The sequence below is a fragment of the Taudactylus pleione genome, unplaced genomic scaffold (genome assembly GCF_031769625.1).
Source record: "Taudactylus pleione unplaced genomic scaffold, aTauple2 ptg000682l, whole genome shotgun sequence".
Lineage (NCBI taxonomy): Eukaryota > Metazoa > Chordata > Amphibia > Anura > Myobatrachidae > Taudactylus > Taudactylus pleione.
In genome coordinates, this window is record NW_028285084.1 from 85,193 (window position 1) to 112,892 (window position 27,700).

Below are 27,700 nucleotides of genomic sequence, written 5' to 3' on the forward strand. Positions count from 1 at the left end.
AGTTGTGGCTAACTCTGCATCAACCCACTTGGTTTCTCTTTCTGTCTTTCCTCTGTACTTTTTAGCTATGTTTATTATTTAGCAGCAGGTCCCAAGACTCACGAACAAGCTTCCATCTGGATATAATGGGTTCCCAAGTAGAGAACACAGCACAGCACTGCTTCGTTTTTTGGAATTTTATGGTTGAAATAAAAATATAATTAAGTCATGAAAGTAAAGCCATGCGCTTAGTAGAAGTTATAAGAGAACATGTACTGTACAGACCAATAAACAAGTCATTTAAAAGGTAGAAAACACATATTAAGCTTCTCTCCTAATAGGTCTGCTGGCTGGGAAAGTGATAATATAAGCCTACCTGAAGATCTGGATTGTGGTTTTCACACAGCAGCTGAAGAAATCTCAGAATAGGCTCCATGATCAGGACCACAGGTCCAACCTCATTACTTTCCCCAAGCTCTCCAACATCATGTCCTTTTCGAGTAGGACCTCCTGGTAAGGCCTTTGAAGGGGGAGCAGGCATCACAAACTGGGGACTGTGTCCTGTAAAAAAAATGGTACACTCCAATAGTAAATAGCTACTTCAATAAATGATAGCAGCTGCTCATCCTTATTGTTTTACATTCAAAAACTCTTCTTAAATAATTTAATCAGCTCCCTCAGATTTATTTCTGAAATATTGTTCAAATGGCACAAGAAATGTAAATAAACTACAACTACTGTATCTTATCCAAGCATGGCCCTCTTTTTCCTAAGTTTATCTTAAGTTTTCTATGTAACAAGCAAATATATTATTTTACAGTAACTTGCCTTTTGATGTGAGATTGCCATCGTCCTCCAGGGTTTCATTTGATCCTAGGTCATTCATGTTCACGGACATTGTGGACTTTATTTCCTGCTGGGCAATTTTGATCCTTTCGTTTAGAACCTTAAAGAACTTTTCTGACTTATTGTCACCCTTCATTAAATTGTAAAATGAATTCTGAGAACAGACAGAAATGTGATTCTAATTAAATAAGTTGATTTAATGATACAATTTGAGTCTTTTTATGTGTGTCTTTGAATGTGTGATATTTATTTAGCACTGATAGGCTGCAATTATGTCTCTCCAATAAGTATCTCTCCAATCTCTGTCTATGTTAATGCTGAGGAGAGTTGCACATTAATATATTATATTGTAAGTATGGTGCATATGTAGGCGACATCTGACAATATTGCAATATCCTGATGAGAAATTACTGCAATGCTAGATAATGATCCCAGAATAATTTGTCCCACAAAAATTTATCATATCAGGCTTGAATAAAAATGTGTATCTTCCAACCACACTAACAGGCTGAGGTAACACCAGAGTCGGTTAGTCAGAAATTTTTATTACTCATGTGTAAATGTTTGGGCAGCACGGTTGGTGTAATGGTTTGCATTACTGCCTCACAGCATGAAAGTCCTGGCTTCAAGTCACACCACAGCCGCAACTGTGTGGAGTTTGTATGTCCTCCCGGTGCTTGTGTGGGTCTCTTATAGGCACTTCGGTTTCTTCCCACAATCCAAAAATATACTGGTAGGTTAATGCTCTATTGACAAAAAGTAACCCTAGTATGTATGTGTGTGTTCGTTTGGTAGGGAATATAGATTTTAAGCTCCACTGTGGAATGTGCTTGCTGGCAATAAATAAAATAATAAAATAAATGCATATTAAGTTATTTAGGGTACCTGTATCTCTGTGTTGCCCCCATCCAGTAATCTAATGGCCAATAAAATGCTCTCTTGAAAGATCTTATCATTTTTTGAACTCATAATAAGGTCAGCCACAAGCTTAGTAGCTCCCTCTCGGTCCAGCTTACATTGAATTGGTGCTATGATGGACCAGTCCTGGTCCTGACCTGCCAAGAGAATTGATGATACAATTTCACTTCAGAATGCAGCACATAAATATGAAAAATAGAAGTCAATGAATGGTAAAATGAAAAAACCCAGGTAAGTTACAGATAACATAGATTATAAACAGTCATGGAATATTATAAACAACCTCATGCTCTAACCCCAAGGCAAGAATGGGGGTCTCTATATATCTACAACATACACGTTTCTGGAATTCAAAGAACAATGTGTTTCAGGCTTCCGGCACTGGAGAAATGAGGGTCTGGAAAGATAGAAATTTATTATGGAGATGAAGTATTTATTACCAATGGCAGTGCTGTCAGCTGTCTCGCCTTTAGCACTTGACTTCTTGTTTTGCAGGTAATTACTCAGAAGGGTTTTCCTTAGTAAATTTCCCTATGGGGACAGGAGGGAAAATTGAGTCAGACAGAGATTGAGAAAAACATAAATTGCAAGCTTCATTTATAAAATATGCTGAGTATCTGTTTACTAATAATGAACATGCTGAGCTATGTGTAGATTCTGGTTATCTGACTACTGATAATGAACATGCTGAGCTATGTGTAGATTCTGGTTATCTGACTACTAATAATGAACATGCTGAGCTATGTGTAGATTCTGGTTATCTGACTACTGATAATGAACATGCTGAGCTATGTGTAGATTCTGGTTATCTGACTACTGATAATGAACATGCTGAGCTATGTGTAGATTCTGGTTATCTGACTACTGATAATGAACATGCTGAGCTATGTGTAGATTCTGGTTATCTGACTACTAATAATGAACATGCTGAGCTATGTGTAGATTCTGGTTATCTGACTACTAATAATGAACATGCTGAGCTATGTGTAGATTCTGGTTATCTGACTACTGATAATGAACATGCTGAGCTATGTGTAGATTCTGGTTATCTGACTACTGATAATGAACATGCTGAGCTATGTGTAGATTCTGGTTATCTGACTACTGATAATGAACATGCTGAGCTATGTGTAGATTCTGGTTATCTGACTACTGATAATGAACATGCTGAGCTATGTGTAGATTCTGGTTATCTGACTACTGATAATGAACATGCTGAGCTATGTGTAGATTCTGGTTATCTGACTACTAATAATGAACATGCTGAGCTATGTGTAGATTCTGGTTATCTGACTACTGATAATGAACATGCTGAGCTATGTGTAGATTCTGGTTATCTGACTACTAATAATGAACATGCTGAGCTATGTGTAGATTCTGGTTATCTGACTACTGATAATGAACATGCTGAGCTATGTGTAGATTCTGGTTATCTGACTACTGATAATGAACATGCTGAGCTATGTGTAGATTCTGGTTATCTGACTACTGATAATGAACATGCTGAGCTATGTGTAGATTCTGGTTATCTGACTACTGATAATGAACATGCTGAGCTATGTGTAGATTCTGGTTATCTGACTACTGATAATGAACATGCTGAGCTATGTGTAGATTCTGGTTATCTGACTACTAATAATGAACATGCTGAGCTATGTGTAGATTCTGGTTATCTGACTACTAATAATGAACATGCTGAGCTATGTGTAGATTCTGGTTATCTGACTACTGATAATGAACATGCTGAGCTATGTGTAGATTCTGGTTATCTGACTACTGATAATGAACATGCTGAGCTATGTGTAGATTCTGGTTATCTGACTACTGATAATGAACATGCTGAGCTATGTGTAGATTCTGGTTATCTGACTACTGATAATGAACATGCTGAGCTATGTGTAGATTCTGGTTATCTGACTACTGATAATGAACATGCTGAGCTATGTGTAGATTCTGGTTATCTGACTACTAATAATGAACATGCTGAGCTATGTGTAGATTCTGGTTATCTGACTACTGATAATGAACATGCTGAGCTATGTGTAGATTCTGGTTATCTGACTACTAATAATGAACATGCTGAGCTATGTGTAGATTCTGGTTATCTGACTACTGATAATGAACATGCTGAGCTATGTGTAGATTCTGGTTATCTGACTACTGATAATGAACATGCTGAGCTATGTGTAGATTCTGGTTATCTGACTACTGATAATGAACATGCTGAGCTATGTGTAGATTCTGGTTATCTGACTACTGATAATGAACATGCTGAGCTATGTGTAGATTCTGGTTATCTGACTACTGATAATGAACATGCTGAGCTATGTGTAGATTCTGGTTATCTGACTACTGATAATGAACATGCTGAGCTATGTGTAGATTCTGGTTATCTGACTACTAATAATGAACATGCTGAGCTATGTGTAGATTCTGGTTATCTGACTACTGATAATGAACATGCTGAGCTATGTGTAGATTCTGGTTATCTGACTACTGATAATGAACAAACTGCTCGGCATAATGATGCTGAACATCATTAAACACTTATAGCAAGATCAATTTTATCTTAATTAAATAAAATCTGAACAGCTTCACTATATGCGTCACATATGTACGCAGTGTACTCCTTTACACCTGTAAAGAGTTTTGCACAGAAATCAATCAGATGTTAAATAATTGTCTTTATACAAAATATATAGAAATGGAAGTAAATGGGAATGTCTGCTTTTAAAATATACATAAAAGTCATATATGTTGCAGCATTATATGATCTATAATTGAAACATAGGGATTGATGAGAGAAAGCTTGTCATTCATGGTAACATATGACTGTTTTAGTAGCTGGATGAATATAACCAAACTTTTCGTATATTTCCCCCACATCACCCTGTTCCTCTTTACATGTCTGCTTTAATACAGTAATATGTTTAGGTATGATCTATTTGTTTCAGATGATGCTACAGCATTGCAACTGCCTGGGTAGGCTCAGACTGTGATCTAGTTATTCTAAATTGTGATTTCTCTGTTTCAGCCATTCTGCTGTAGATTGTGTATTTAGGATTGTTGTTGCATGAAATAGCTCCCATTCCAAGTATTGCTACCTAAATAAATATTTTGACAATTCTTGTTTGTTGATTCAGTCCACAGTTAATTATTGTCTCGGTAATTGCCAGCTTTCTGGATCCTGAGGCTACAAAGCAGTCCAGATGCAAGACCGTCTCGCAGCCATGCTGCATATCTGGAAGCTTGTCTTCTTGGAAAGCTCATTCTCATTTATGCCAAAACATTTACTCTTAAAATCTCATTGAAGCAAAAATAAAAATGTCACTTCAAAGTCCTGTTTACTATCTCTTTTGATCCAGCCTGTTATTTATTTACATTTTACTCCTATATAATATATATTGAAGACCCATTGAGGCTCATGTATAGTTGGCTGCATATCCATGAAAGTGCAGGTGCAAAATCCATTGAAAAAAAACGATTTATGGGCTTGATTTGCACATAATAAATCACATAAATGCATCTGCATTAAGATACATTTAAAGCGTACCATGCAGCACCATGCGTTAGACACCTTCTTCAAAGTTGGTACATCCTGGTACAGTAAGCCATGTGCGTGGTTGTAAACATGGGCACACCTGCACAAAATTAGGTGCATGACATATGCTGCACTTATGCTAATATCTGCAGTTTTTTGGCTCAGTGAATGACTGATATATTTTGTGCTGATTTTTTTAATCTGTATTGTTAAAATTTAGCAGAGGATCAGATCATGTTCAATATCCTTCAATAAACTAAAAATATCAGATTTTTCTTACCCGTTCCTCATAGTTATTTTTCTTTACCAGCATCTGTTGTAGTGTCCGTAAAACTTTTATACACAATTTCTCTTCACTAGTCATTAGATTTTTAGTGTGCTGAATAAGTCTGAAATAAATTACCATATTTCAAGTAAGTCTTTTCATTCCAATTATCACTGCCTCTTCCAAACTACAATTATTTTTGAGTGTTAAACAAAAATGTATATTCCAGTCTTTATAATAATCTTATAAAGCATAAATTTAAGTAGTCATATACTGTACGGTAAAATCATAATTATTTATTAATAAGGCGCTACAAAATCCCGCAGCACTGGACAGTCAGTATGTGTGACTATATGACGGTTTTCACGTTATTACCAATTACATTTGTCACTGATTTAAGACATTTGGCTATTGTAGTTGTAACTGTATAGAGTTAAAGCAAAAATATTTTACTTTGAAATGAAGCCACCGCTCTCACATCGTAAATGAGCATCAGTCCCTTCTATAAAGAGCAATTCAGGATGATGGAGGACATCTACAAGAACAGACAGCTCTGCTTCTACAAGTGGCTTTAGCTGTTCCTCTAGAACATTTATAATATCCTGGTGGGAACAAACAAAAGATGACAAAAGATGGCATTGTATATTATTTCCAAATGTGAATGATCAACATATTATTTCACCAAAATGTTTTTTCATATTTTGACCAACCTGTAACTTCTCTACAATATTCTTGTAGTCCCACTGATTCTGTGTGGCGCTAGCACGAGGGAAGGCCCGCGTGGATGTGGGCTGTTTATACGTTGGCTGGGACCTAAGCAGTGAACTGGTGGAGCTGTTCAGTAATGAACTAACATGCGAGTCTAAGTCCATAGGAAGGGCAATGCTGCGACTTTTTGCTAAAAATCCAGAGAGAAGAAATAAGAAATACATATAGACCTACAGGCAATGCACTCGCACTATAAAGATTTGTTACCATATATGTGGGAATGCTTATTCATGCATCAATTATAAAGTAGTATAAAGTATAAAGTTTGGCAATTTGGCATAGATTTGTAATAACCAGAGATGTGCAGGTTCGGTTTTACTCAGTTTTACTCGGATATGTTCGGATTTAAAAAACGGCATTTAATTGGCTATCGGCAATCGAACTTGCGACAATTTTGGCGAAAAGAACCGAGTAAATCCGAGTAAAACCGAACCCACACACAGTGGCGTAACTTCGTCCCAGGTTACCGGAGGCAAGATAAATGTTGGTGCCCCCCCCCCCCCCAAATTAAAATTTACCACCCCCTCAGCACCTATGCCAGCCCCAGCTGCTGCCGACCCCCTATGCAGTTCCTTTTATACAGTGCCCCCAGTAGTGGTCCCCCTGTGCAGTGCCCTCTGTAGAGGTCCCCCTATGCAGTGCCCCCCAGTAATGTTCCCTCTATGCAGTACCTCCAGTAGTGGTCCCCCTATGCATTGTCCCCAGTAGTAAGAGCCCCTGTAGTGATCCCAGTTGCAATGCCCTTGTAGTGCCCCCAGTAGTAATGCTCCCTGCAGTGGCCCAGTAGTAATGCCCCTTGAAGTGCCCCCAGTAGTAAGGGCCCCTGTAGTGCCCCCAGTTGTAGTGCTCCCAATAGTGCCCCCAGTAGTAAGGCCCCTGTAGTGCCCCCAATAGTAAGGCCACTGTAGTGCCCCCTATAGTAAGGCCCCTGTAGTGCCCCCATATGATGCCCCCAGTAGTAATGCCGCTGTAGTGCCCCCATGTGATGCCCCCAGTAGTAAGGCCCCTGTAATGCCACTGTAGTGCCCCCATATGATGGCCCCTGTAGTGCCCCCAGAAGTAAGCCCCCTGTAGTGCCCCCAGAAGTAAGCCCCCTGTAGTGCCCCCAGTAGTAAGCCCCCTGTCGTGCCCCCAGTAGTAAGCTCCCTGTAGTGCCCCCAGTAGTAAGCCCCTGTAGTGCCCCCAGTAGTAAGCTCCCTGTAGTGCCACCAGTAGTAAGCCCCTGTAATGCCCCCAGTAGTAAGCCCCCTGTAATGCCCCCAGTAGTAAGCCCCTGTAATGCTCCCAGTAGTAATCCCCCTGTAGTGCCCCTGTAATGCCCCCTGTAGTGCCCCCAGTAGTAAACTCCCTGTAGTGCCCCCAGTAGTAATCCCCTGTAATGCCCCCTGTAGTGCCCCCAGTAGTAAGCCCCTGTAATGCCCCCTGTAGTGCCCCCAGTAGTAAGCTCCCTGTAGTGCCCCCAGTAGTAAGCCCCTGTAATGCCCCCAGTAGTAAGCCCCCTGTAGTGCCCCCAGTAGTAAGCCCCTGTAGTGCCCCCAGTAGTAAGCCCCTGTAATGCCCCCAGTAGTAAGCTCCTGTAGTGCCCCCAGTAGTAAGCCCCTGTAGTGCCCCCAGTAGTAAGCCCCTGTAGTAAGCCCCCTAGTAGTGCCCCAAGTAGTAATCTCCCTGTAGTGCCCCCAGTAGTAAGCCCCTGTAATGCCCCATGCAGTGCCACCAGTAGTAAGCTCCCTGTAATGCCCCCAGTAGTAAGCCCTTGTAATGCCCCCAGTAGTAAGCCCCCTGTAGTGTCCCCAGTAGTAAGCCATTGTAGAGTCCCCAGTAGTAAGCCCCCTGTAGTAAGCCCTTGTAGAGCCCCCAGTAGTAAGCCCTCTGTAGCAAGCCCCCTGTAGTGTCCCCAATAGTCAGCCCCCTGTAGTGCTCCCAGTAATGCCCCCCCACCCACGCACACATACAAAAAAACAAAACAATACTTACCTTAAACCCCGCTCCAGTGCTGCTGCCGTCCGTTCCTGGCGCCCGCTCCTTGGAACTATGGGAGTGACGTCATGACGTCACTCCCATAGTGCATTGCGGGACCCGGAAGCCGGAGCTCAGGAGTGAGCTGCGGCTGCCACTGGCGCCGAGGGGAGGGAGGAAAGAAGGACCGGGCGCCAGCTGGTAACACACTCAGCGGGCACCCGGCAAATGGAGCATGCAGGGGGTGCGACTGCACCCCCTGCACCCTCCGTAGTTACGCCACTGGAGGTGGAGCGCCGATCAGCGGTGCCCCTTCTCCATGCAGCTCCTCAGCAGTGCCCTGAACAGCTGGGTGACAATGGAGCCAGGTGCCCCCTTCAGGGCTGGCGCCCGGCAACAAATGACTCCAATGTCTCCGGGAGTTCCGCCACTGCCCGCACATCTCTAGTAATAACGGAAATTCACAGTGGCACGCAAAAGGTGCCACAGAGCTTGCACTATTTCAAATCCTGTAGGTTGAATGAATGTTCTATTGCCTTTTATTGTTTCCTAAGTCCATGCACTATTTATAAACCTAGAATGCGGTCTTCAAATAGATATTTCAGTCAGTCTGTCTGAAAGTTTAAAGTAAAAATACTTTGCAGAAATTTGTCTACTGTAGTTCTCTAATTGTGTTCCAATTATTTTTATGCACAAATTATTATTATTATTATTATTAACAGGTTCTTACATAGTGCAGCATATTCCGTTGCACTTTACAAATGGAAATAACATTAATAGAACCAAAGTGGGTAGTAACAGACAGACATAAAGGTAAGAGGGCCCTGCCCGCAAGCTTACAATCTAAAGAACAAATATGAATCCCAACAACAGATGATTAACAACATCAGTAGGTAAATATGTCTGTGGGTGAATTTGAACTCTCTTACCGACCATGGCAAGGGCCCGTATACACGCCTCTACTGAGCCTTTGTACTGCTGCTGAAGCCAAGGACACTCAAGGAGCCGAGTTGTGGACTGGAGTAACTGGACTACTATTGTTTGATGTGTCTAAAAAGATCATTAATTGTACAAGTCATTAAAACAGTAATGATTAAAATAATTATTATATTTATATTGTTTAGTACTTAAAAACCATCATGCTAATTTAATTCAAATCATCTGAAGATGGACTAGTTTACTTGAAAAAAAAACAAAAGAGGACAATGCAGTGTCTGTGGGTAGACATCAGCAATACAGCAAAGAGCTGTCTCCACACCATCATGTGCCACGTTGGTCTCAATAAATTTGCCACATCTGTAAATAGGCATGAGCAGATTTACATAAATGTTGACCAGTAGTATTTTTAGACAGTGTAGTAGTCATACACATACCTGAAGGGAGGTGCTGTTCTCTGAAAATGGGGAGTTAAAGAAGGATCTTATTGTTTCCAAGACCACAGTAAGAACATACTTTTCCAAGGTGGGATCAGACAGACGTTTATCCCGCTTGTTACATACCTAAGAAAGGTAGAAGAGAAAGAGGCAGATAAAAGGGCAACATACAGCAGGATCAGAATATATAAATATATAAATAAATTACTGGTAAAATTTACAATCAATTTATGTTCTATATTCAAGTAAAAATATGTGGCCAATATGTTATCCAGAAGGGACATACACATGAGTGCCAGCTGGGAATGGACACTATGTAGATTAAGTAGTTTATGTAATTTGTAGTCCTTTTCTTATAACATCCTTTTGTTCTTGTATTCTCCCTCCAGAACTCATTGGGCTCAAACAGGGCCGCCATCAGGGGGGGACTGCTGGGACTGGAGTCCCGGGCCCGGGCACTTAGCAGAAAGGGGGGCCCGGCTCTTGCAGCGTGCTCCCCGACCCCATTCCCACTTTCCCTCACACAACTACGTAATTTGTGGAATTTTTATTTTTACGGAGAGCAGCAGCAGCACCGCTGCTGTCTCCTTCAGATTAGGTTGAGCGGTGGCGAGCACTAGGACCCGCCATGGCTCTAACAGCTGTGTTCCGTCCTGCAGCGTACAGGCGCGCCGATACCCTGGATAGGTGACGGCACTGCAGTGGCACGCGAGGCTGGTAAGTTCAAATGCACTGCCAGCAGGCAGTGCTGTGGCTTGAAAAGAGGAGGGAGGGGGGCTCGATACACAGAAGGGGCCTGGCTGGACTCTCATGAAAAGGGGGCCTGGCTGGACGCTCATGAAAAGGGGGCCTGGCTGGACACTCATGAAAGGGGGGCCTGGCTGGACACTCATGAAAGGGGGGCCTGGCTGGACATTCATGAAAGGGGAGCCTGGCTGGACATTCATGAAAGGGGGCCTGGCTGGACACTCATAAAAGGGGGGCCTGGCTGGACACACAGAAGGGGGCTGGCTGGACACACAGATGGGGGCTGGCTGGACACACATAAGGGGGCTGGCTGGACACACAGAAGGGGGCTGGCTGGACACAGAGAAGGGGGCTGGCTGGACACACAGACGGGGGCTGACTGGACACACAGACGGGGGCTGCCAGGACACACATGAAAGGGGGGGCTGGCTGGTCACACATGAAAGGGGGGGGCTGGCTGGACACATTAGGGTGGCTGGTTGTACACATATTAGGGGGCCTGGCTGGACGCAGAAAATGGGGTCTGGCAGGATGCACATACAGTAGGGGCTGGCTGAAACCAGAAGACGGCAGGCTTGATATTTTTGGGGCAATTTTTTTTTTTTTGTAGGAATAAGGTAGCGGGGGGAAGGGGATGGCCCTGCCAATTTGGTCAGTCCTGGGCCCCACAATTTCTGATGGCAGCCCTGGGCTCATATCATTCCTACAGCACTGGACACATGTATTGGAATGGCTGATACACACTGTGAAATTTACCCGAGCCATATCTAGGATAAAATTCTCAAAGAGGGTCCAGATGTGATTGCTGGTGTAGATTTCCTTCATTTCCACCTCTGTGTCCACATAGCAATGATTCACAAAGTTCACATAAGACATTTTTACCTTGGAAACAAAATTGAATTGTGTCACTAAAAACAAATTTTTTAGCATTATCACTTTAGAACTAGACACACAGTAAAAGAACGTATATTACATAAAAAATGTTGTGAAACTTGGGTGTGGGGTAATGTATGACACACAAAATCTTTTCTCATTCTGGCATAAGATCAGCCAGTATTAATTAGGTTGCATCCAGGGAGCAATAGGCCGGAGCGACTGGTCTGCAAATACCCAGCTGTCACTTTTTTTGAATAACATGATTACAGCACCATCATATTCTGCAATTCATAGACAGCACAATGTCACCAAGGTTACACTATGGAAATGGCATATATCTACAGCAAATCTTAGGTGTAATCTTGTATTATTGGCCAAATCCTGTTGAGTTTATGAGACGGATGTAACAGTTAAAGCCGTATTTTATATTACCAATATGTCTGAGACGAAAGGGTCAACAGTATAACAGCCACACTCTTACAACAGCTGTGTTCAATCCTGGTAGTATGTTCTAACCTCTGTGATACAGTCTTCATGTGTCACCACCCGCACCACGTCTTCCAGAGGTAGCAGAGATGTACACTTGATTTCAGTGTAGACATTCTTGCCCTCAGCACAGGCAGCTAGGAGATCAACCAGTGAAATATGGTACATGAGAGGGCTATTCTCTTCCACCCCCTCACGGGCTGTTGCCATCATTTCAAGCATTGATGCAAATGGTGCTTTGTCATTGTAGAAAACCACAACATCATCCCCTGCATTTGTAAGCTGCAGAGAAATGTATAGCGTTTAATTTATTGAACACAGAACAGGATAATATATTCTATTCTTATGCGATAACCTATGACTACTGAGCTACTGTTAAAGTAACTGTATTAATTCCAGTAATGGATCTACCAGATGATGAATAGGAGAACATGTTGGTAGTTATAACCGAAGGTTCTCTACTGCTACTACTATTGATAATAGAATTTTGTATATGACTCTGCAACACCTTGTCATACTCTATAATGCAGCCTGGCCAGACCAGAAAATGCTTATTTATGAGAATTCAATAATTTTGTGGTGAATGCTATTATCCTCTACACACTCCCATAGGAGCCTACTGGTATAATGCTGTCATTTTGATGCCTGATTAGGGTTTTTTTTTTTTTGTTTAACCACTTATTGGATGCAAATTGCAGTGCGCATCTATTTATAATTATATATAATGTGAAAACTAGAGAGCTGTATGCATTTTGCATTGGTGTAGAAAAATATATACATACAACATTTGCTGCAAACTTATGTGACATTTAAAGAGTTAAATCTGAAAGATGCATACAGTATATTGTCCTTGTTTTAGTATCATTGAAAGCAAAATGGTGCCTCTCACTGTGTCATGTTTATTAGACCAGAAAAACACATTCAGACATCACTGATATCAATCAGATTAAATAGAGTCAGACAAGGATCACATTAATTTATTTTCAATATTAAAGCAGTTTGTGTACAGATTAATGTACAGATGTTTCCTTACACATCTTTGCTGCAGTCGTGGTAAAAAGCCCCTCCCGGGGCGCCAGGTCCTTGAGACTCTGTTACCGCTAATGCAATGGAACTAGGACGCACCAGCAGGCTGTGCTGATTAATTTGATATGCGACACTTGCATGGCGACTTACTGTAGAAGCATTTTTGTGACAACATAGATGACCAATGCTAGCAGAGTAGCACGGGATCTGGTGGCTCACTTATGACAGGTTTACAGAAATGCGAATTTCTGTAAATCTTTCATACATTAAGCACAAACTGCTTTTTTATAGATAATACATGTGATCCTTATCGGACTTGAATTATTGACAGATACCAATTCTGCCTTCTTGTGTTTTTCTGGTAAAATCTTCTTTTGTAAACCCCACAGAGTTCACCAGAGTCTAGCAGCAGAAACGTATTAATCTATTTTACCATATAGCACCAGGAGGTTAATTTTTCTCTTTGTTTATTAGAACATGAACCTCATCACCCCATGCCATTCTGTATACGTCCCAGACTGCAAGCTCTTTGGAGGAGTGTTCTCAATCTTAATGTCTTTTTTCCTATTGCACATGTTACTCCAATATAAATTGCTTGTTTCTTGTAATTTTGTAAGGCAAAGCAAACAATGTATATGTTCTCTGAACATAATTACTTACCCTAACAGTCCAGGTTTTCAGGATATCTATACTTAAGCACAGATGACTTAATTAGCACCTCTGTCTGTTTCATTATACCATCTACACACAAACCTGGACAGTTAGGGTGCCTTGAGGACCCAGTTTGGGTACCTCTGACCTACACAATTAATCTAGTCTTATGTCACATCACAATAGATGCATAACTTTGTATCTAGTATCATTGCCAGATATGTTTTATTATTCCTTATGCTTATCTATCTGGTCTTCGCTGTCCTTCTCTTTGTTTCCATACACTACTGCAGTCACTAACTGTACAAATTATTAATCTTTACCTCTGTCATGATCATGTCCTGGCACTTTTTAATATATTTGCCCTCAGCTTTGATGATGGTGTGTAGAAAGTCCAAGTACTGCACATGTCTCCCGTGGGTGGCTAGGCAGTGGATGAAGTGCTGAAGCACAGTCTCATGAATCTCTGAACACAGCTGGTAGTTATTGAGGAAAATATGCTGCATGGTCTCGGCCTCCAGGAGCTGAGAAAACAAACAGGGAGGCACAAGTGCTGTACTTATTAGGGTGACCTCATCCCAACACTCACACTATAACAACATATTCTAGAGCGAATCCTAAAGCTACCGTGCGGAAGTAATTTTAGATGAATAATTACAAAGTTTACAGTTTTAAAACCCAAGCAATTACATGGTAATACTTACAGTTTTAAAACCCAAGCAATTACAGGGTAATACTTACAGTTTTAACTGCACTAGGCATAACTGACCAAACACTCATTTAGGGGTATATTTATTAAAGGGAGTTAGGCACTAAAACACTTGGGTAACGCTAACATGAGAAAATTTATTTAATAAGTATAGGGGTGGTTCTGTACCGCTGACTGTCCTCCTATCGCTATATCACCATCTCAGGATGGCGATAGCAGAGGATCGCTACCAGCGAAAAAATTATTTAAATACAGCATTTTTTTCTATGAAAAATATAGTAACAATTATTTTCTTGTTTTCTTTTTAGAAAGTGGAAGTGGAAACCTATGTGTGAACTTACAAAGTCCCAATTGCTTCCAGGACTGACAGGCGAAAAATTATTTACAACAGATAGCTAGTAGGCCTGTTATTAACAAACATTCATTTTCTAATTAAAAAATCTGTATTGTATATTCACTAGCAGTATTGTAGCAGGCTCAGCTGCTAATTAAGAATGTAATTAACAGATAGACAAACTTCTCAAGATAACTATAAATGCCAAAAAGTTTAGAGAATATACATACAGTATATATTATTTTTACAGGTATCCAGTCTTTCACAATTTCAATAACATTATGTTGACTAAGTACATAAACTTAAATCAAGTCCAGTAATAAAACCAGCAATAAAGTTCAGCAATAAAACACCAATATATTCAATAGGTGTATAAGATAAGAAGGAACATCTTTAATTTGAAAATGAAGATAACTGCGGGCTTCTCATTTTCACATCTACCATTGATGGCTGATACTATTTTTATATAGCCAGGCTGGGGAATCGGTATGATATGCCGGTGGCTGAAATCCCAACACTGGAAGCCCGCATGGTGCAGAATCCCGATAACGGTAGGTAAGTACCCTAACCTCCCCCTTCCCCCATAACCCTCCTTTGGAGGTGCCTAACCCTAACCCCCCCCTTCCCGCACCCTAAACCTAACTCTCCCGAGGGTGCCTAACCCTAACCTCCCCCCCAGTGGTGCCTAACCCTAACCACCCCCTTTCCTTAGCCTAACCCCGGGGGCATAACCCAGCAGATTTATAATAAATATCAATATACAGAAAACACATCAACATACACTCCCTAGTGATTCTGTGCCATAAACATCCATATCACCAAGATATTCCAGGCAAAGGCTGTAAATATGGGTGTTCGATTATTACTGTTGCCCATGGCGTAAATGCTAAGGAGGTTGCACCAGTCCCTGGCTTCTGGAGCGCCTGTAGGGACACACACCTTTCTTGCTCTCTGCACCCTCTTATATGATGTCACACATGCTGGGACGTGGGGATGGCGGGGGCCAAACCAGGCAGCATAAGTGCCAAATTATAGCCTTTTTCTAGGCTTCCATCATAAACAGCTTTTTTTACCTTAAGGCTTAAAGCTTAGACCATCATCACATTATTCCTGTTTTGTAAAATATAATCAATACAGATCATAAGTTTACTTCACAGAAGATGTATCTTCTCTTCCGTATTTTACCTTTTAGTATTTTATTTGGATATTGCTGTTGATAGTAGCACATTCTATAGTCACGGAAACTTCTGACAAAAACGCAGATTGCAATAATTATCTTAACTATAAAAGTAATTATTTGTTTTTCAAACTATACCTCATCTCTCACAAAATGAGGCTTTAAAACTGATACTTTTCTAGCCTTTTTCATGTTCCTCAGGGCACTGGGAAGGGGGCAATGGCCCAATGAAAGAGTAGAATTTACCTAATTCTTATAAATGTGTTCCTGTTTAACTATATTGTGCACAGCAACTCTGATAAGTTGAAGCCAGATGTAGATGAGACTAGGCATACTTTGTTTTGCCCGTGCATCACTGTGACTAATGCCGGACAGGGGTGCTGTGTTTCATCTTAATGTTTGTGGAACCAAAGAAGTCATGATGAACAATGGGGATGGGGATTTATATTTACAATTTTGGCATCCTCTTTTAATGAATACTATAATCTGTACTGATCTTGTCGGTATTCTCATTGCCTGGATCCTGCTCTGAGCATTTTGACCCTGCCGGGATTCTGAATGTAAGGATGACGTACCCAACCCATTTCTGTGATATTGACATGTTTCTAGTTGTTATTACATAAATGTGACTACATGATTTATCAGTAATTCTGACAGGGGAAAGGCACAGCATTTGTATGGTAGTGTATTCTTTGTCCTGCCACCTTCTCTCTGAGAGAGGAAGCTACAATCAGTTGAACACAGCATTTCAGATAAAAAGCAAGGAATGAGACTCACCCACACCATACATGAGGTACGGTCAGGATGCTGGCGCTGAAATTCTGACTGTTGTTGGGATTCCGGCGCCGGCATTGTGAGCATCAGCATCCCCACAGCCGGGATTTAAACTACATCCCAATCTAGGGGTTGTGGTGATAAAGCTACAATTTATTGTGATATTGGTGTACTGTATTGTCTTGCTACAGTAACGTACAATAAAGAAACCATTGTATTTTCCCTGTTGCCTTGCCTGTATAATCCTGATTACTAAGGTACCTCAGTTTACCTAGAGACCCTGGCTACAACAGCTCAAGTACGTCACAATAACATTAAAAAGGTACAACTCGTGAAACAGATGTATCTGCCATCGGCTGTGTAGCACAGCCGACGCGATATTTCTATGAACAACGTCGTTCACAGACATATCGCAGGTACACACTGGCCGACGGGCACCCGATATATTGGCCGATCAGCCAATATATCTGCCAGTGTGTACCCAGCTTTACAGATGTGAAAAACTACTCCAATATGATGGGGATGTCACTTGTAGGGACAGTAGCTATCATTACCACTGTCCCTGCGAGTTCCAGTTAGTATATAATCATGTAAAAAGTGAATATTCCCACTGCAATGTACATTGAAAAAAAATGCCACATTTCAACATAGAAATCTACTGAGAAACATTATCTGCACAGTATAAATCATCTGTGTGTTATACACTAACAACCAACACTTGCGATTGAATGTGTGTGGAGTTATAAAATTACTTTTGGAAAATGATAATCTAGGTCCAATTAAGAAGGATGTTACATTCCAGACCTATTCTTCTATCTGTTATACGGTTTGACATTTAATTATTTAATACTTTTCCCAAACTCACTTTGTAAAGTGATGTACGTCAATTTGACTCATTATCAGCATGTGTAGAAAACCATTAGTAATGTACAATTTTGAAGCAACACCTATGTTGATATATGAATGTCCTTTTTTTTTTTTAAACCAGTATATGAGTCAATGTTTAAACCTGATATACATGGACAGCCCTCCTTTTGTCTATTTTTTGACATTGTTGTATATAAGTAATCCCGATTATCCCCCCAAATCAGAGGCTAGTGTATTTCTTATTTAGTAACTATTTTAATTGTATTATAGGCAATGATATTTTAGAGTGTGCCAGATAGTGTGTTTGTGTGTGATTTGATATCCTTCTAAAATCCAATAAAAGGAAGTTAGAAAGGAGGGGTTTGACTTAATGTAATGTTTATTTATAACGCTGTACATAAAGATTGCTAACATACAATCTTGCAAATGCAAGCAGCTTGCAAAGTACAGTGGAGAGATTGTATCATTTAATGAGAGATTGAATCATTTAATGCTCCAAATCCTGTAATGTACATATGGGTGGGGAACAATTAAATACATACCCCACCACAAAAGCACAGAGAAGGGTGACCTAAATACGTTCCCAGCCCCTAACTAACAGACAATGGCCCTCATTCAGAGCCACTCGCTAGCGGCAGTACGCTCGTTCCGAGCGATGTTCGCACATCTGCGCATGCGTATGGATCGTTATACGCATGCGCGAACCAGTCAGTGCGGCCGAAATTCATGTGCTCGCAATATAGCGAATGCCTGCTATTTTGAGTGACAGAATGAGGCGTATGTGGGTGGTAACAGGGGAAGGTGCTTGAAAATGGGGAGTGGAGATCCGAACGCAGGCGTGCTTAAAGGTCAAAACGGGCGTTTAATGGGTGTGCATAATTAATACAGCAGCGTCATTGACCACGTCACTGGGTTATTTTATAGCCAGAACTGCTCGCAAGATTGTGGTAGCAAAAACCAACCACAAGAATAGCGAGCAGTTCATACGCTGGTCGATGTACTCAATTAATCTAATAAATAGCGGACATGACGTATGGTGCGAGCGGCCACGGGGCGTTTTTAACAAATAAACGAGCGTATGTTTTGCTCGCTCGTTCAGACTTAGAGGTGTGAACAGACTGCAATTTGCGAACGGATCATTTGAATAGCCACCCCTTGTTTTTGAACGAACGACCGCAAATAGCGAACGGCTCTGAATCAGGCCCAATGTTCTTTCCTTGGAAACCTAATCAACAGTATCACCTATCTCCTGACTATGCCCAACTCTAAATATCCCCATGTGAACTTGTCATTGACACATACCTCTACTGTACATGAACCAAAGTATCTGCATTAAACACCTACATGATGCAGTCATTATTTTGCCTCCTCTGTAACAATCCTCACAGCCTTAGGGGGGCACAGGCTGCATCACCACAACCTGTAGGAGTGAGCCCTAGAAGTAACTATGCACAACCCACAGCAGTGTGCATTGGAGCCCAGGGTTCCAAACACTCCAAATTGACTGGCAACTTGCCTTATTTCATTCCAGTACATATACTGTATGTGTCCATCACTGAGGAGCGCACACAGAAATGTTATGCCTTATGCAAAGTTGGACAGATAATGGGTGTATGTGCACATACAGAATAAAATGTGTATATTTGGCTATATGCATCTTGCAGTGCACCCGCCCCTATCTGTACGAGGGTTTCCTGCTCATCACCATCGTCAGTGCACACTTGCACCAGTCTATACTTAGAAACTGGTGTATTTACGCCTACATCCAAGTCTGAATGGCCCACGGATGTGTTGAGATGCCCTCACTGAACTTTGGCCCAATTATGTTTCTTCAGTCCTAAGCTCAGTCCTGGAGAAAGTGCTGTGTGAAAACGGGTAAACTCTGCCCCTGCAACAGGTGTGCGTTCACCTTTGCATCAGCCACTTAATGAGCAAATACATTTGGTGCCATATTAAATATGTTCCCAGAAATCAGTTTAAAGACACACCACAAGCCGAAGGCACACCCCATGAAACAAACACCATCTTTGGTTCTGCTCTGTACTTCATAAAGAATATGTCCTTTTTAATATTCCATTATGTCATGGGTGAATGTATAACTGGTGCAGGGTGTGTAGTGAACACATGCCCACACTGCACCCATGGACAATACCTACTTGTTCATTGCTGCTGCAGAAATCACCGGGAATATGTCTATTCAACACATCCTTCGGTTAGAGAGGAGGAGAGGATGGCTTACATGGAGACTGCATATGGGCCTCCTCCTCTCTTAATCTGCTCTTGCCTAATGTGTATTTTTTTTTTCTTTTTATATTCCATAATGTGTAAACTTTTTATAAAGCTCTTACTCACTTCACTGTGGTCAATGAGGTGATTTTAGACAACACATTTTTGCTTTCTCATACCTATATTAAGGGGTTAATAAAATGTGTCCTGAGACTGACAGGAAAAACAGCTATGCTCCCACCTAGTTACCACTCCACCTATTACTGAGAAAACCTCAGTAACCAAGCAGATTTGATTCTGATTGGCTAAAATTCACATGCAAAGCACCACACAAACAGATAAAGACTTGTGCAGATAAGGCAGGCATTTCATACAGATATGATATACAGTAGTGAAAGGATACTATGGGGTGTGGTAAGCTTTAGGACATCATCTATTGCCAAATTACACCTTCCACAATACTCAACCAGTTATACAGTGCATCACAATTTCCTATCTATGAACAAAACAGATTATTTGAGCATCACTAAGTGTAGAAATAGCAATATTCATTAAAGATATAGCAATATCACAAAAAGGAATAAACATGGTACTGTATAAGCAATGTAAAACTTAAATTGTTAGTTACGGTTTCTCAACTCAAACCATTAGTCCCGACTTTTTTGTAGAAATTAAATATTTGACAAACGAAAATCATTGCAAAGAATATGAGCAACAAAATAAACAAACAAAAGAAATATTTATTTAATGCTTCACGTTCTGTCACTTACACCTGGAGTCAGGAACAGAGACAAGTGCTTGTGTAAAAGAGCCTGGTTTTCTGGGTTCCCGGCACAGAATTTCTGCAGAAACTGATGTGTGTACTTCAATATCTCCTTCATTTTCATGTCTCCCTGTACAAAGAGAAAGAACAACAGTGCGGTCAATCCAAATAGGAGAGAGTTGGGCTCTGCAAATCGTTCTCACAGCGAACTCACACGTCGAATTGCAGTTGCAATCCATTTCCCAACTCGCATTGCTTTTTCAGTTTATTTGTGCATACCCTCCATCCCCCCTGAGCAGGTGCAAAGGTAGGGAATATCTTTATTTTACGCTAAAGATGTTGGGAAACAGTGCAGAACCTCTGGAACACCCTTCCAATCTCATTATTGTGCACTTTGAGGGGTATATATCATGCTTGCCTACCTTCCCGATTTGGTCTGGAGCCTCCCGAATATCGGGTGCTGCTCCCGACTCCCCGGAAAGGCGGACAAGCCTCCCGACTGTCGCCTGCCCCCCCGACTACCTACTAGAAACCCCCGCAGCAGGGGGGCCTGATGACGCGATTCGCGCTGAATCATGTCATTGTGGCTCCGCCCCCTGCTTCACAATGCCTTTATTTTCTGCATTGTGAGGAGGGGGCGGGTCACGATGACGCAATCGTGCGGCCCTGCCCCCAACACGGACCCATTGTCCGGCCACGCCCCCCACTGTTTGCAGGCATTCAGCTCCCTCCCGGAAGGTTTTTTAAATATCATAATTTGGCCAATAAAGACATGTCAGTTTTATGGTGAATTTCTCTAAAGAGCTCAATAACACTGCACAACAATGTAAATGTTTCCGATGTGAAAATAGTTACTTCTAATTGATTTCAGCATGCAAAGAATGAATATGACATTTAAAACTCTCAGCTCTGAGTTCCGAGATATAGCCCATTGATGACGATGTAGGGGTATTCCTAGTGAAGTGGGCAGAATGGAGAGAATCTTACCAGCAATCTGCATTCCGCGCAGAGGGGGCGGGGCCTAATGATCCAATTAAATGAATCAGTTGTTTGTCCCCTCCCCTATTCAAATATATGCGATTCACGGGATTACCCACACAAGATAACTGTGGTGCACTGAGTGACAAGCATAGTGAGCGATTCCACCAAGACATTTCAGCAATGGAACAAAGATATCAGGGTAGGTGAATCACTACTGTTGGGCAGTGACAAGAGATGCCCCAGAAGAGGAGTACACACGACAAGCAAAGAGAAAGCACCACCATGAATAGGCCACTATATTAGATAGTACTTTCGTATGCTGTATGTTTGTTTCGTTTTGTGTTCTTATTTGTGATTGAATTAAAACAACTGTTATTTATTTTCTTTCATGAAAATATCAGATTATTTTAAAATAGCTTTTCACTATGACTATATTACTAATGTACATACAGTATAGTGTAGCTCAAAAAATAGAGCTAGTAAAAACATTCTGAAATCATAGTTTTTCTTGACCTCAAATTAGTAATGTATGACTATTTTTAGAAAGGAAACAAATTAAAAGTATTAATTTGTTGTACAGTGTAATTGGTTAAATGATGTGGGATTAGGTACAGTATGTGGGGTGTTCTATTGATGGGAAAGGGGGTTTTGAACTTGCAGATGAAAGGTAAATGTGTTTATTCCAACTTTTTACAAACTTCTAAATAAATCCTGAAAAATTACTATAGTGACATTTTCTGTACCCCAAAATACTGTAAAGACTTTATTTACTGATAAACACCATCTTGCTATCATATCCACCATATATAAAATGGGCAAACACCTTATAAACACCTCCAGTACTTTCTTTATGGCCACTAACAGCTGTCTATATGGTCCTACCAGCTAAGTTGCCTCTTTTTAGAGGTCCAGGATGGTTTCCCCACTTTTCATGCTCTTCTCCCAGGTCGCATTTTGTAGAATAGTCCAGTAAACTTGCAGTGACTACCGCAAATTAGCATTTCTAATCTCTCTGGTGCGCGCATTTGTGCGATGTATGAGAGTTTCATGAAAGAAACATTTGCAAACTGGCACCTAATTGGCTTAAGCCCATAGAAGTGTATATTTTATCTAAATATTAATGGTATTTCTACCAATATATTAACACATGTATTGCACAGGTATGAACAATGGTGGAACTTCAACTCAGTTGCCCGAAAGGCAAGATTTCCTCCACTCTCTCCTCCTATTTTCTGAGTGCTCACGGAGGTAGGCAGTGCACTCCTCATACAGTAAAATATATAATAGTGGAATAACTCCTCTATTACCACAGCAGCACTAATCAATACAAATGCTGAAATACTTATCAATAGTTTATCGTCAGGTATCCGCAGCAAGTGATAAAAGCAGTGTTGCAACTACCTAACCATGCGAATATCCTATAATATACAAATCACTGCGCTGGTATCCTATTTTCAAAAATGTTACTATATCGTTGTTCTACCGATAAATAGATGAAGGCTCAATTACCGTAAATATATAAATGTAATAATAACAATAATAAAACAATGTAATAATATGCAGTTCATTTAAAATAAAGTTTATACCAAAAACAAATATTGCATATGTGCCAGCTGTAGATAGTAAATAAATTATGCGTCCCAGCATAAGTATTAAGTCTTGTGTTAAAAAACAAACAAATGTCTGTCAATCTTATGGAACAAATTCCAATATGTGGACAGATATCTGACTTGCAAGGTGCAGTTTGTATTACTGTCCAATTTGGGCTCCTGGTAAAGTAATGGGTCCCCAGCTGGGAAAGTAGCAGCTGAACTTTGGAATATAGCTGGCTGTTGAAATCACTGCAGGCCTGCGCTGTTGACCGGGGGCTCACAGTGAAATAGTAGGCTTAGCACTGTGGGCTGAATAGGTAGTTCATAGCCTATGGGGTCTCCAGGGGCAGGAGAGATTTTTCAATCTCTCTCTCACAGCCCCTGGCCAGCTCCATAAGCTGACACTGTGCGTATGTGTAGTGTCAGCTTCCCCCGGGTAAAGACTTCTGTGAAAGACTTCCACAATTTGTACATAGTGGGGATATTTTCATTAAAAATTAAAATATGCCATGCGAGTTGGACCAATGATAATAGCAGTAGTACCGAGATGATTGCTACATAGACCCCCTGTCTGGGATCCATAGACATAGCTACTGTACCATATTAGCAGGGGTTGCAGTTTTTATAAGGTTGGTAGCTTATTGGGATTTTTCCTCATCCTTGAGTGGGAACTGACAAAATGTTGGAATGGGGCCCACTAATGTCTAATTACATCCCTGTTGTAAACACTACAAACAGTTATGTTTTGCTGCCCTGTTGTGAAAACACTATCACAGTTTTTTTGTCCTATGATTTTTGACATAAGGTAGAATGTTGTAATTAATATGTTAAAGCTAAACCTTCTAATATGTTGTCTGTTTTAGAGATAAAGAAACTTCTTGAGGCCAGGATCACTTTATTTCTTTGAGAACTCAGCGTTGCATTCAGGCCTCAGTTGGCGATATGCATGACCAAATTCTATTAATTAGCTGGAATAGTGTGATCAGCTGTTCAGTGATAATACAGACATCTATTATTTTGCAGAATGAAAAGTGACAAACCATTTGGGTGTAGGGAGAAACCTACAGAGATCGCAATTGCTTTACTATATAGGAGCATAAATCACAAAAAACTGTAGAAAGCAGGTAACAATCCTACATTCATTAAAGTTACGTTTGAATGAGAATTTAAATTGTACACGTGTTTATCATTGTAACTTTAGATACAAAAATCAGTCTATTGAGAAAATTAACATCTGAAAGCTCCATGAATACACATATATTAACCAAGTACATACTGTAAACACAAACAGTTAAACAACAAATAAAATTATTAAGACAATGTCTCATAATTTAGTAGACAGGTGACAATGACCCAGTAATTACTCAAATGCAGATATAGGTTTAACAAATGGACTTTTATATTTCCAAACATAATTTAAGCTAGCGAACATTTAGCATTGTAAATTGTGTTAGTATTAAGCATAGAAGCATTTTATGGCAGGGGCCATACAAATATGCACACAGTCTCACTAAGGGCTGTATTTATTAAAGGAGAAAAGCCCCATGTCTGTTTTCCCCAGAAATAGGGCTTGTCCCTAACTAGTATCAAAGGGCCACAACTAGAGTCTAGGCGAAAGCACAGCCATACAAAGCATGGGGAAGCACATTTAAAAATGACCTTCCATTACCACCAGCTGAGTAGTAATAAAAGCAATCAATGAAAACATGCTTTATTATTATTTAAAAAAATGGGAACATTAAAAAAAAAAATCATTTTTTTTCTATTTTTAAACATTATTGTTTTTCAAGCAAGTTGATCTGAAAGCTTAAAGCACATACTAGTCACATAGCTCACACATACATATATCACTGGAGAGAGGCCTGGCAAAGTAGTATTGTAAGCTAACGCTTACCACTGTAGGTAACATTTTATTGATATATTAAGGTGGCAGTTTGTACCATGGCGATAAGTAGTGATAGAAATTCAGCCCTAACGCCTATTGTTAATAAATAGGATAGTAAATGTCTTTAAACAAATATTAAAGCTCTCCGCGCATGATGACTAGACTGTTAATAAGCCTTACTTTGAAGCACACCATATATTCCTCCTCACCAGTGCATAAACATCTAAACTAACAATTGTGCACAGTACATTTACATTGTGATTGTATTCCCACAGCCTCCTAGAGTGTGCCTTACTGATTCTATTGCACAACTGCACCTGATTCCAATCCATAGCTATAACTTTTCTCTCCAGATAAGAAATCAATTTATCGCCTAGGCCTTGTCAAACAGTTTTTCAGGGGCAATTTCATGTGAATTGAGGATAATTTGGAAGAAAAATGTCCCATTTATAATGTGTGCCTCATTTAGAACTGCAGCGCCTCAGGAAGCAAAGAAAGCAGAGCTAACTCCAAGCTACAGCTATAATTTACATTCTGCAGGCACTTCTAGAATGTTCAGCCTGTGTGCTGAGAGCAGAAGGAATCCAATGCTGCAGCCTCACAATTCTCTCACTTTCTATCGTTCCTTTAGCACATCTTTTGGATCTGTACAGCAAGATATATATAAATATAAGATGTAATGTAGCCTGTGCACACTTATTCACAAATAGACTATATAGGATTATGTATATATTTTCTCCTCAGATAGAATCCTTAACTGTCATACAGAAAGGAGAAGAGATGAACAGTAACAAACTGTACTGTATGTATGTGACCTCCACAAAGAAGTCATTTACATCTAAAAAAGAGAAATAAAATATATATTAAGTAGTGCACTTCACTTGCTTTTCAACAAATAACAAGAGATATGGTAAGAACTTACCTTTATTATCTCTGTTTCTACGAAGTCCATAGGGTCCACAGGGTTGACCTTGGGGTATAGCTGGATCTGGATCCACGGGCACCACGCAGTTAAAGCTTTGCTGCTCCCAGGATGCACTTGGGTCAGTCCTCCTCTATACCCCGCCCCGGCCACAGGCACCTCAGTTGGTAAGCAGCTAAGGCCGGAGGAGGAGACTAAACAGAGAGAAGGAAGACTGGAACACACAAGAAACCATACTCACAGAAATGGGAGACGGAAAACCGGTGACCAGCCACACAGCCCATTTGAAGCCAGGTGCGTCAGGGCGGGCGCCCTGTGGACCCTATGGACTTCGTAGAAACAGAGATAACAAAGGTTAGTTCTTACCATATCTCTTGTTTTCTACTTCAGGGTCCATAGGGGGTCCACAGGGTTGACCTTGGGGATGTCCCAAAGCAGTTCAACTAAGGGCGGGGACGCTCCTGTGCTGAAAGGAGTACCCGGCGCCCAAAGGATGCATCCTGAGAGGCGAAGGTGTCAAACGCATAAAACCTCAAAAACGTCTGAATTGAAGACCAAGTGGCTGCCTTGCACAGCTGAACAGCGGAGGCACCACGTCTAGCAGCCCAAGAGGGACCCACAGAACGAGTGGAATGAGCCTTAACAGAGGCTGGCACAGGTAAACCCTCCTGTGCATAAGCCTCACAAATAACGGAACGAAGCCAACGGGCTAACGTTTGCTTGTTGGCAGGCCAACCCCTCTTGTGAAAACCGAAGAGGACAAACAAAGAATCCGACTTCCTAACCGAAGCAGTCCGGTCCACGTAGATTCTAAGTGCCCGGACTACATCTAAGGAAGCCTCACCAGCGGAAAGATCAGGTGACTGAAAAGCTGGCACAACAAGTTCCTGATTAATGTGGAACTTTGAGACCACTTTGGGCAAAAACTCAGGACGAGTGCGGAGCACCGCCCTGTCCTGGTGAAAAATCAGAAAAGGGGAGCGACAGGAAAGCGCCCACAATTCTGAAACCCTCCTGGCAGAAGCAATTGCCAGGAGAAAAATGGTCTTAAACGTCAGCCACTTGAGCTCCACCGACTCAAGCGGCTCAAAAGGAGGACCCTGCAAGACCCGCAGCACCACCGCCAAGTCCCACGGAGCCACCGGAGGCACGAAGGGAGGCTGGATCCTGAGAACACCTTGGAAAAAGGTGTGAACGTCTGGCAGTGTAGCAATCCGTCGCTGAAACCACACGGACAAAGCAGACACATGAACCTTCAGAGAGGCCAGGCGTAAGCCGAGGTCCAAACCCGATTGAAGAAACTCCAAGATTCTGGAAACCCGAAACACCTGCGGATCATAGTTTCTGGATTCACACCACTGAAAATAAGTGCGCCACACCCTGTGGTAAATCCGCGCGGAAGCAGGCTTGCGTGCCCTAAGCATGGTACCAATCACCGAACTGGAGAAACCCCTAGACCTCAAGACGGCTGTCTCAAGAGCCACGCCGTCAAAGACAGCCGACCCAGATCCGGGTAAAGGCAGGGCCCTTGAGACAACAGGTCCCGACGCTGAGGAAGAAGGTACGGAGCGTCGATGGAGAGGCACCTCAGATCGGAGTACCAAGGACGTCTGGGCCACGCCGGAGCCACCAGCACGAGCGTGCCGCCGTCCTGCTTGAATTTCCGCAGAACCCGAGGAAGTAAGGATATCGGAGGAAACAGATACGCCAGGTGAAACGTCCATTTCACCGACAGAGTGTCTACCAGACAGGCGCCTGCATCGCTTGTCCTTGACCCGTAAACGGGCAACTTGTGATTGTGACGGGAGGCCATCAAGTCCAGCTCCGGCAGCCCCCACCTGTCCACGAGTAGCTGAAACACCTCTGGGTGAAGCGACCATTCCCCGGGTGCACGTCGTGACGGCTGAGGAAGTCCGCCTCCCAATTGAGGACTCCGGGAATGAAGACTGCCGAGATCGCTGGAACGTGACACTCCGCCCAAGCAAGAATGCGAGACACCTCCGACATTGCTGCCCGACTGCGAGTTCCCCCTTGGCGG

At 41.6% G+C, this 27,700-nt stretch overlaps 1 protein-coding gene across 1 annotated transcript in view; it reads right to left on the bottom strand.

Moving 5' to 3' along the window:
• ITPR3 (inositol 1,4,5-trisphosphate receptor type 3) overlaps nt 1-27,700 on the bottom strand; it is a gene marked incomplete at its 3' end in the record, with an annotated part of 283,455 nt that overhangs the window by 84,135 nt on the left and 171,620 nt on the right. Inside the window, exons 29-41 of the mRNA XM_088455962.1 lie at nt 20,290-20,412; nt 13,756-13,956; nt 11,786-12,037; nt 11,150-11,275; nt 9,647-9,772; nt 9,203-9,323; nt 6,260-6,447; nt 6,003-6,151; nt 5,565-5,673; nt 2,184-2,274; nt 1,711-1,880; nt 808-979; nt 356-540 (exon numbers count right to left, since the gene is read on the bottom strand). Coding sequence (XP_088312088.1) covers nt 356-540; nt 808-979; nt 1,711-1,880; nt 2,184-2,274; nt 5,565-5,673; nt 6,003-6,151; nt 6,260-6,447; nt 9,203-9,323; nt 9,647-9,772; nt 11,150-11,275; nt 11,786-12,037; nt 13,756-13,956; nt 20,290-20,412 — 2,013 coding nt within the window. The remainder of the gene's footprint in view (nt 1-355; nt 541-807; nt 980-1,710; nt 1,881-2,183; nt 2,275-5,564; nt 5,674-6,002; nt 6,152-6,259; nt 6,448-9,202; nt 9,324-9,646; nt 9,773-11,149; nt 11,276-11,785; nt 12,038-13,755; nt 13,957-20,289; nt 20,413-27,700) is intronic.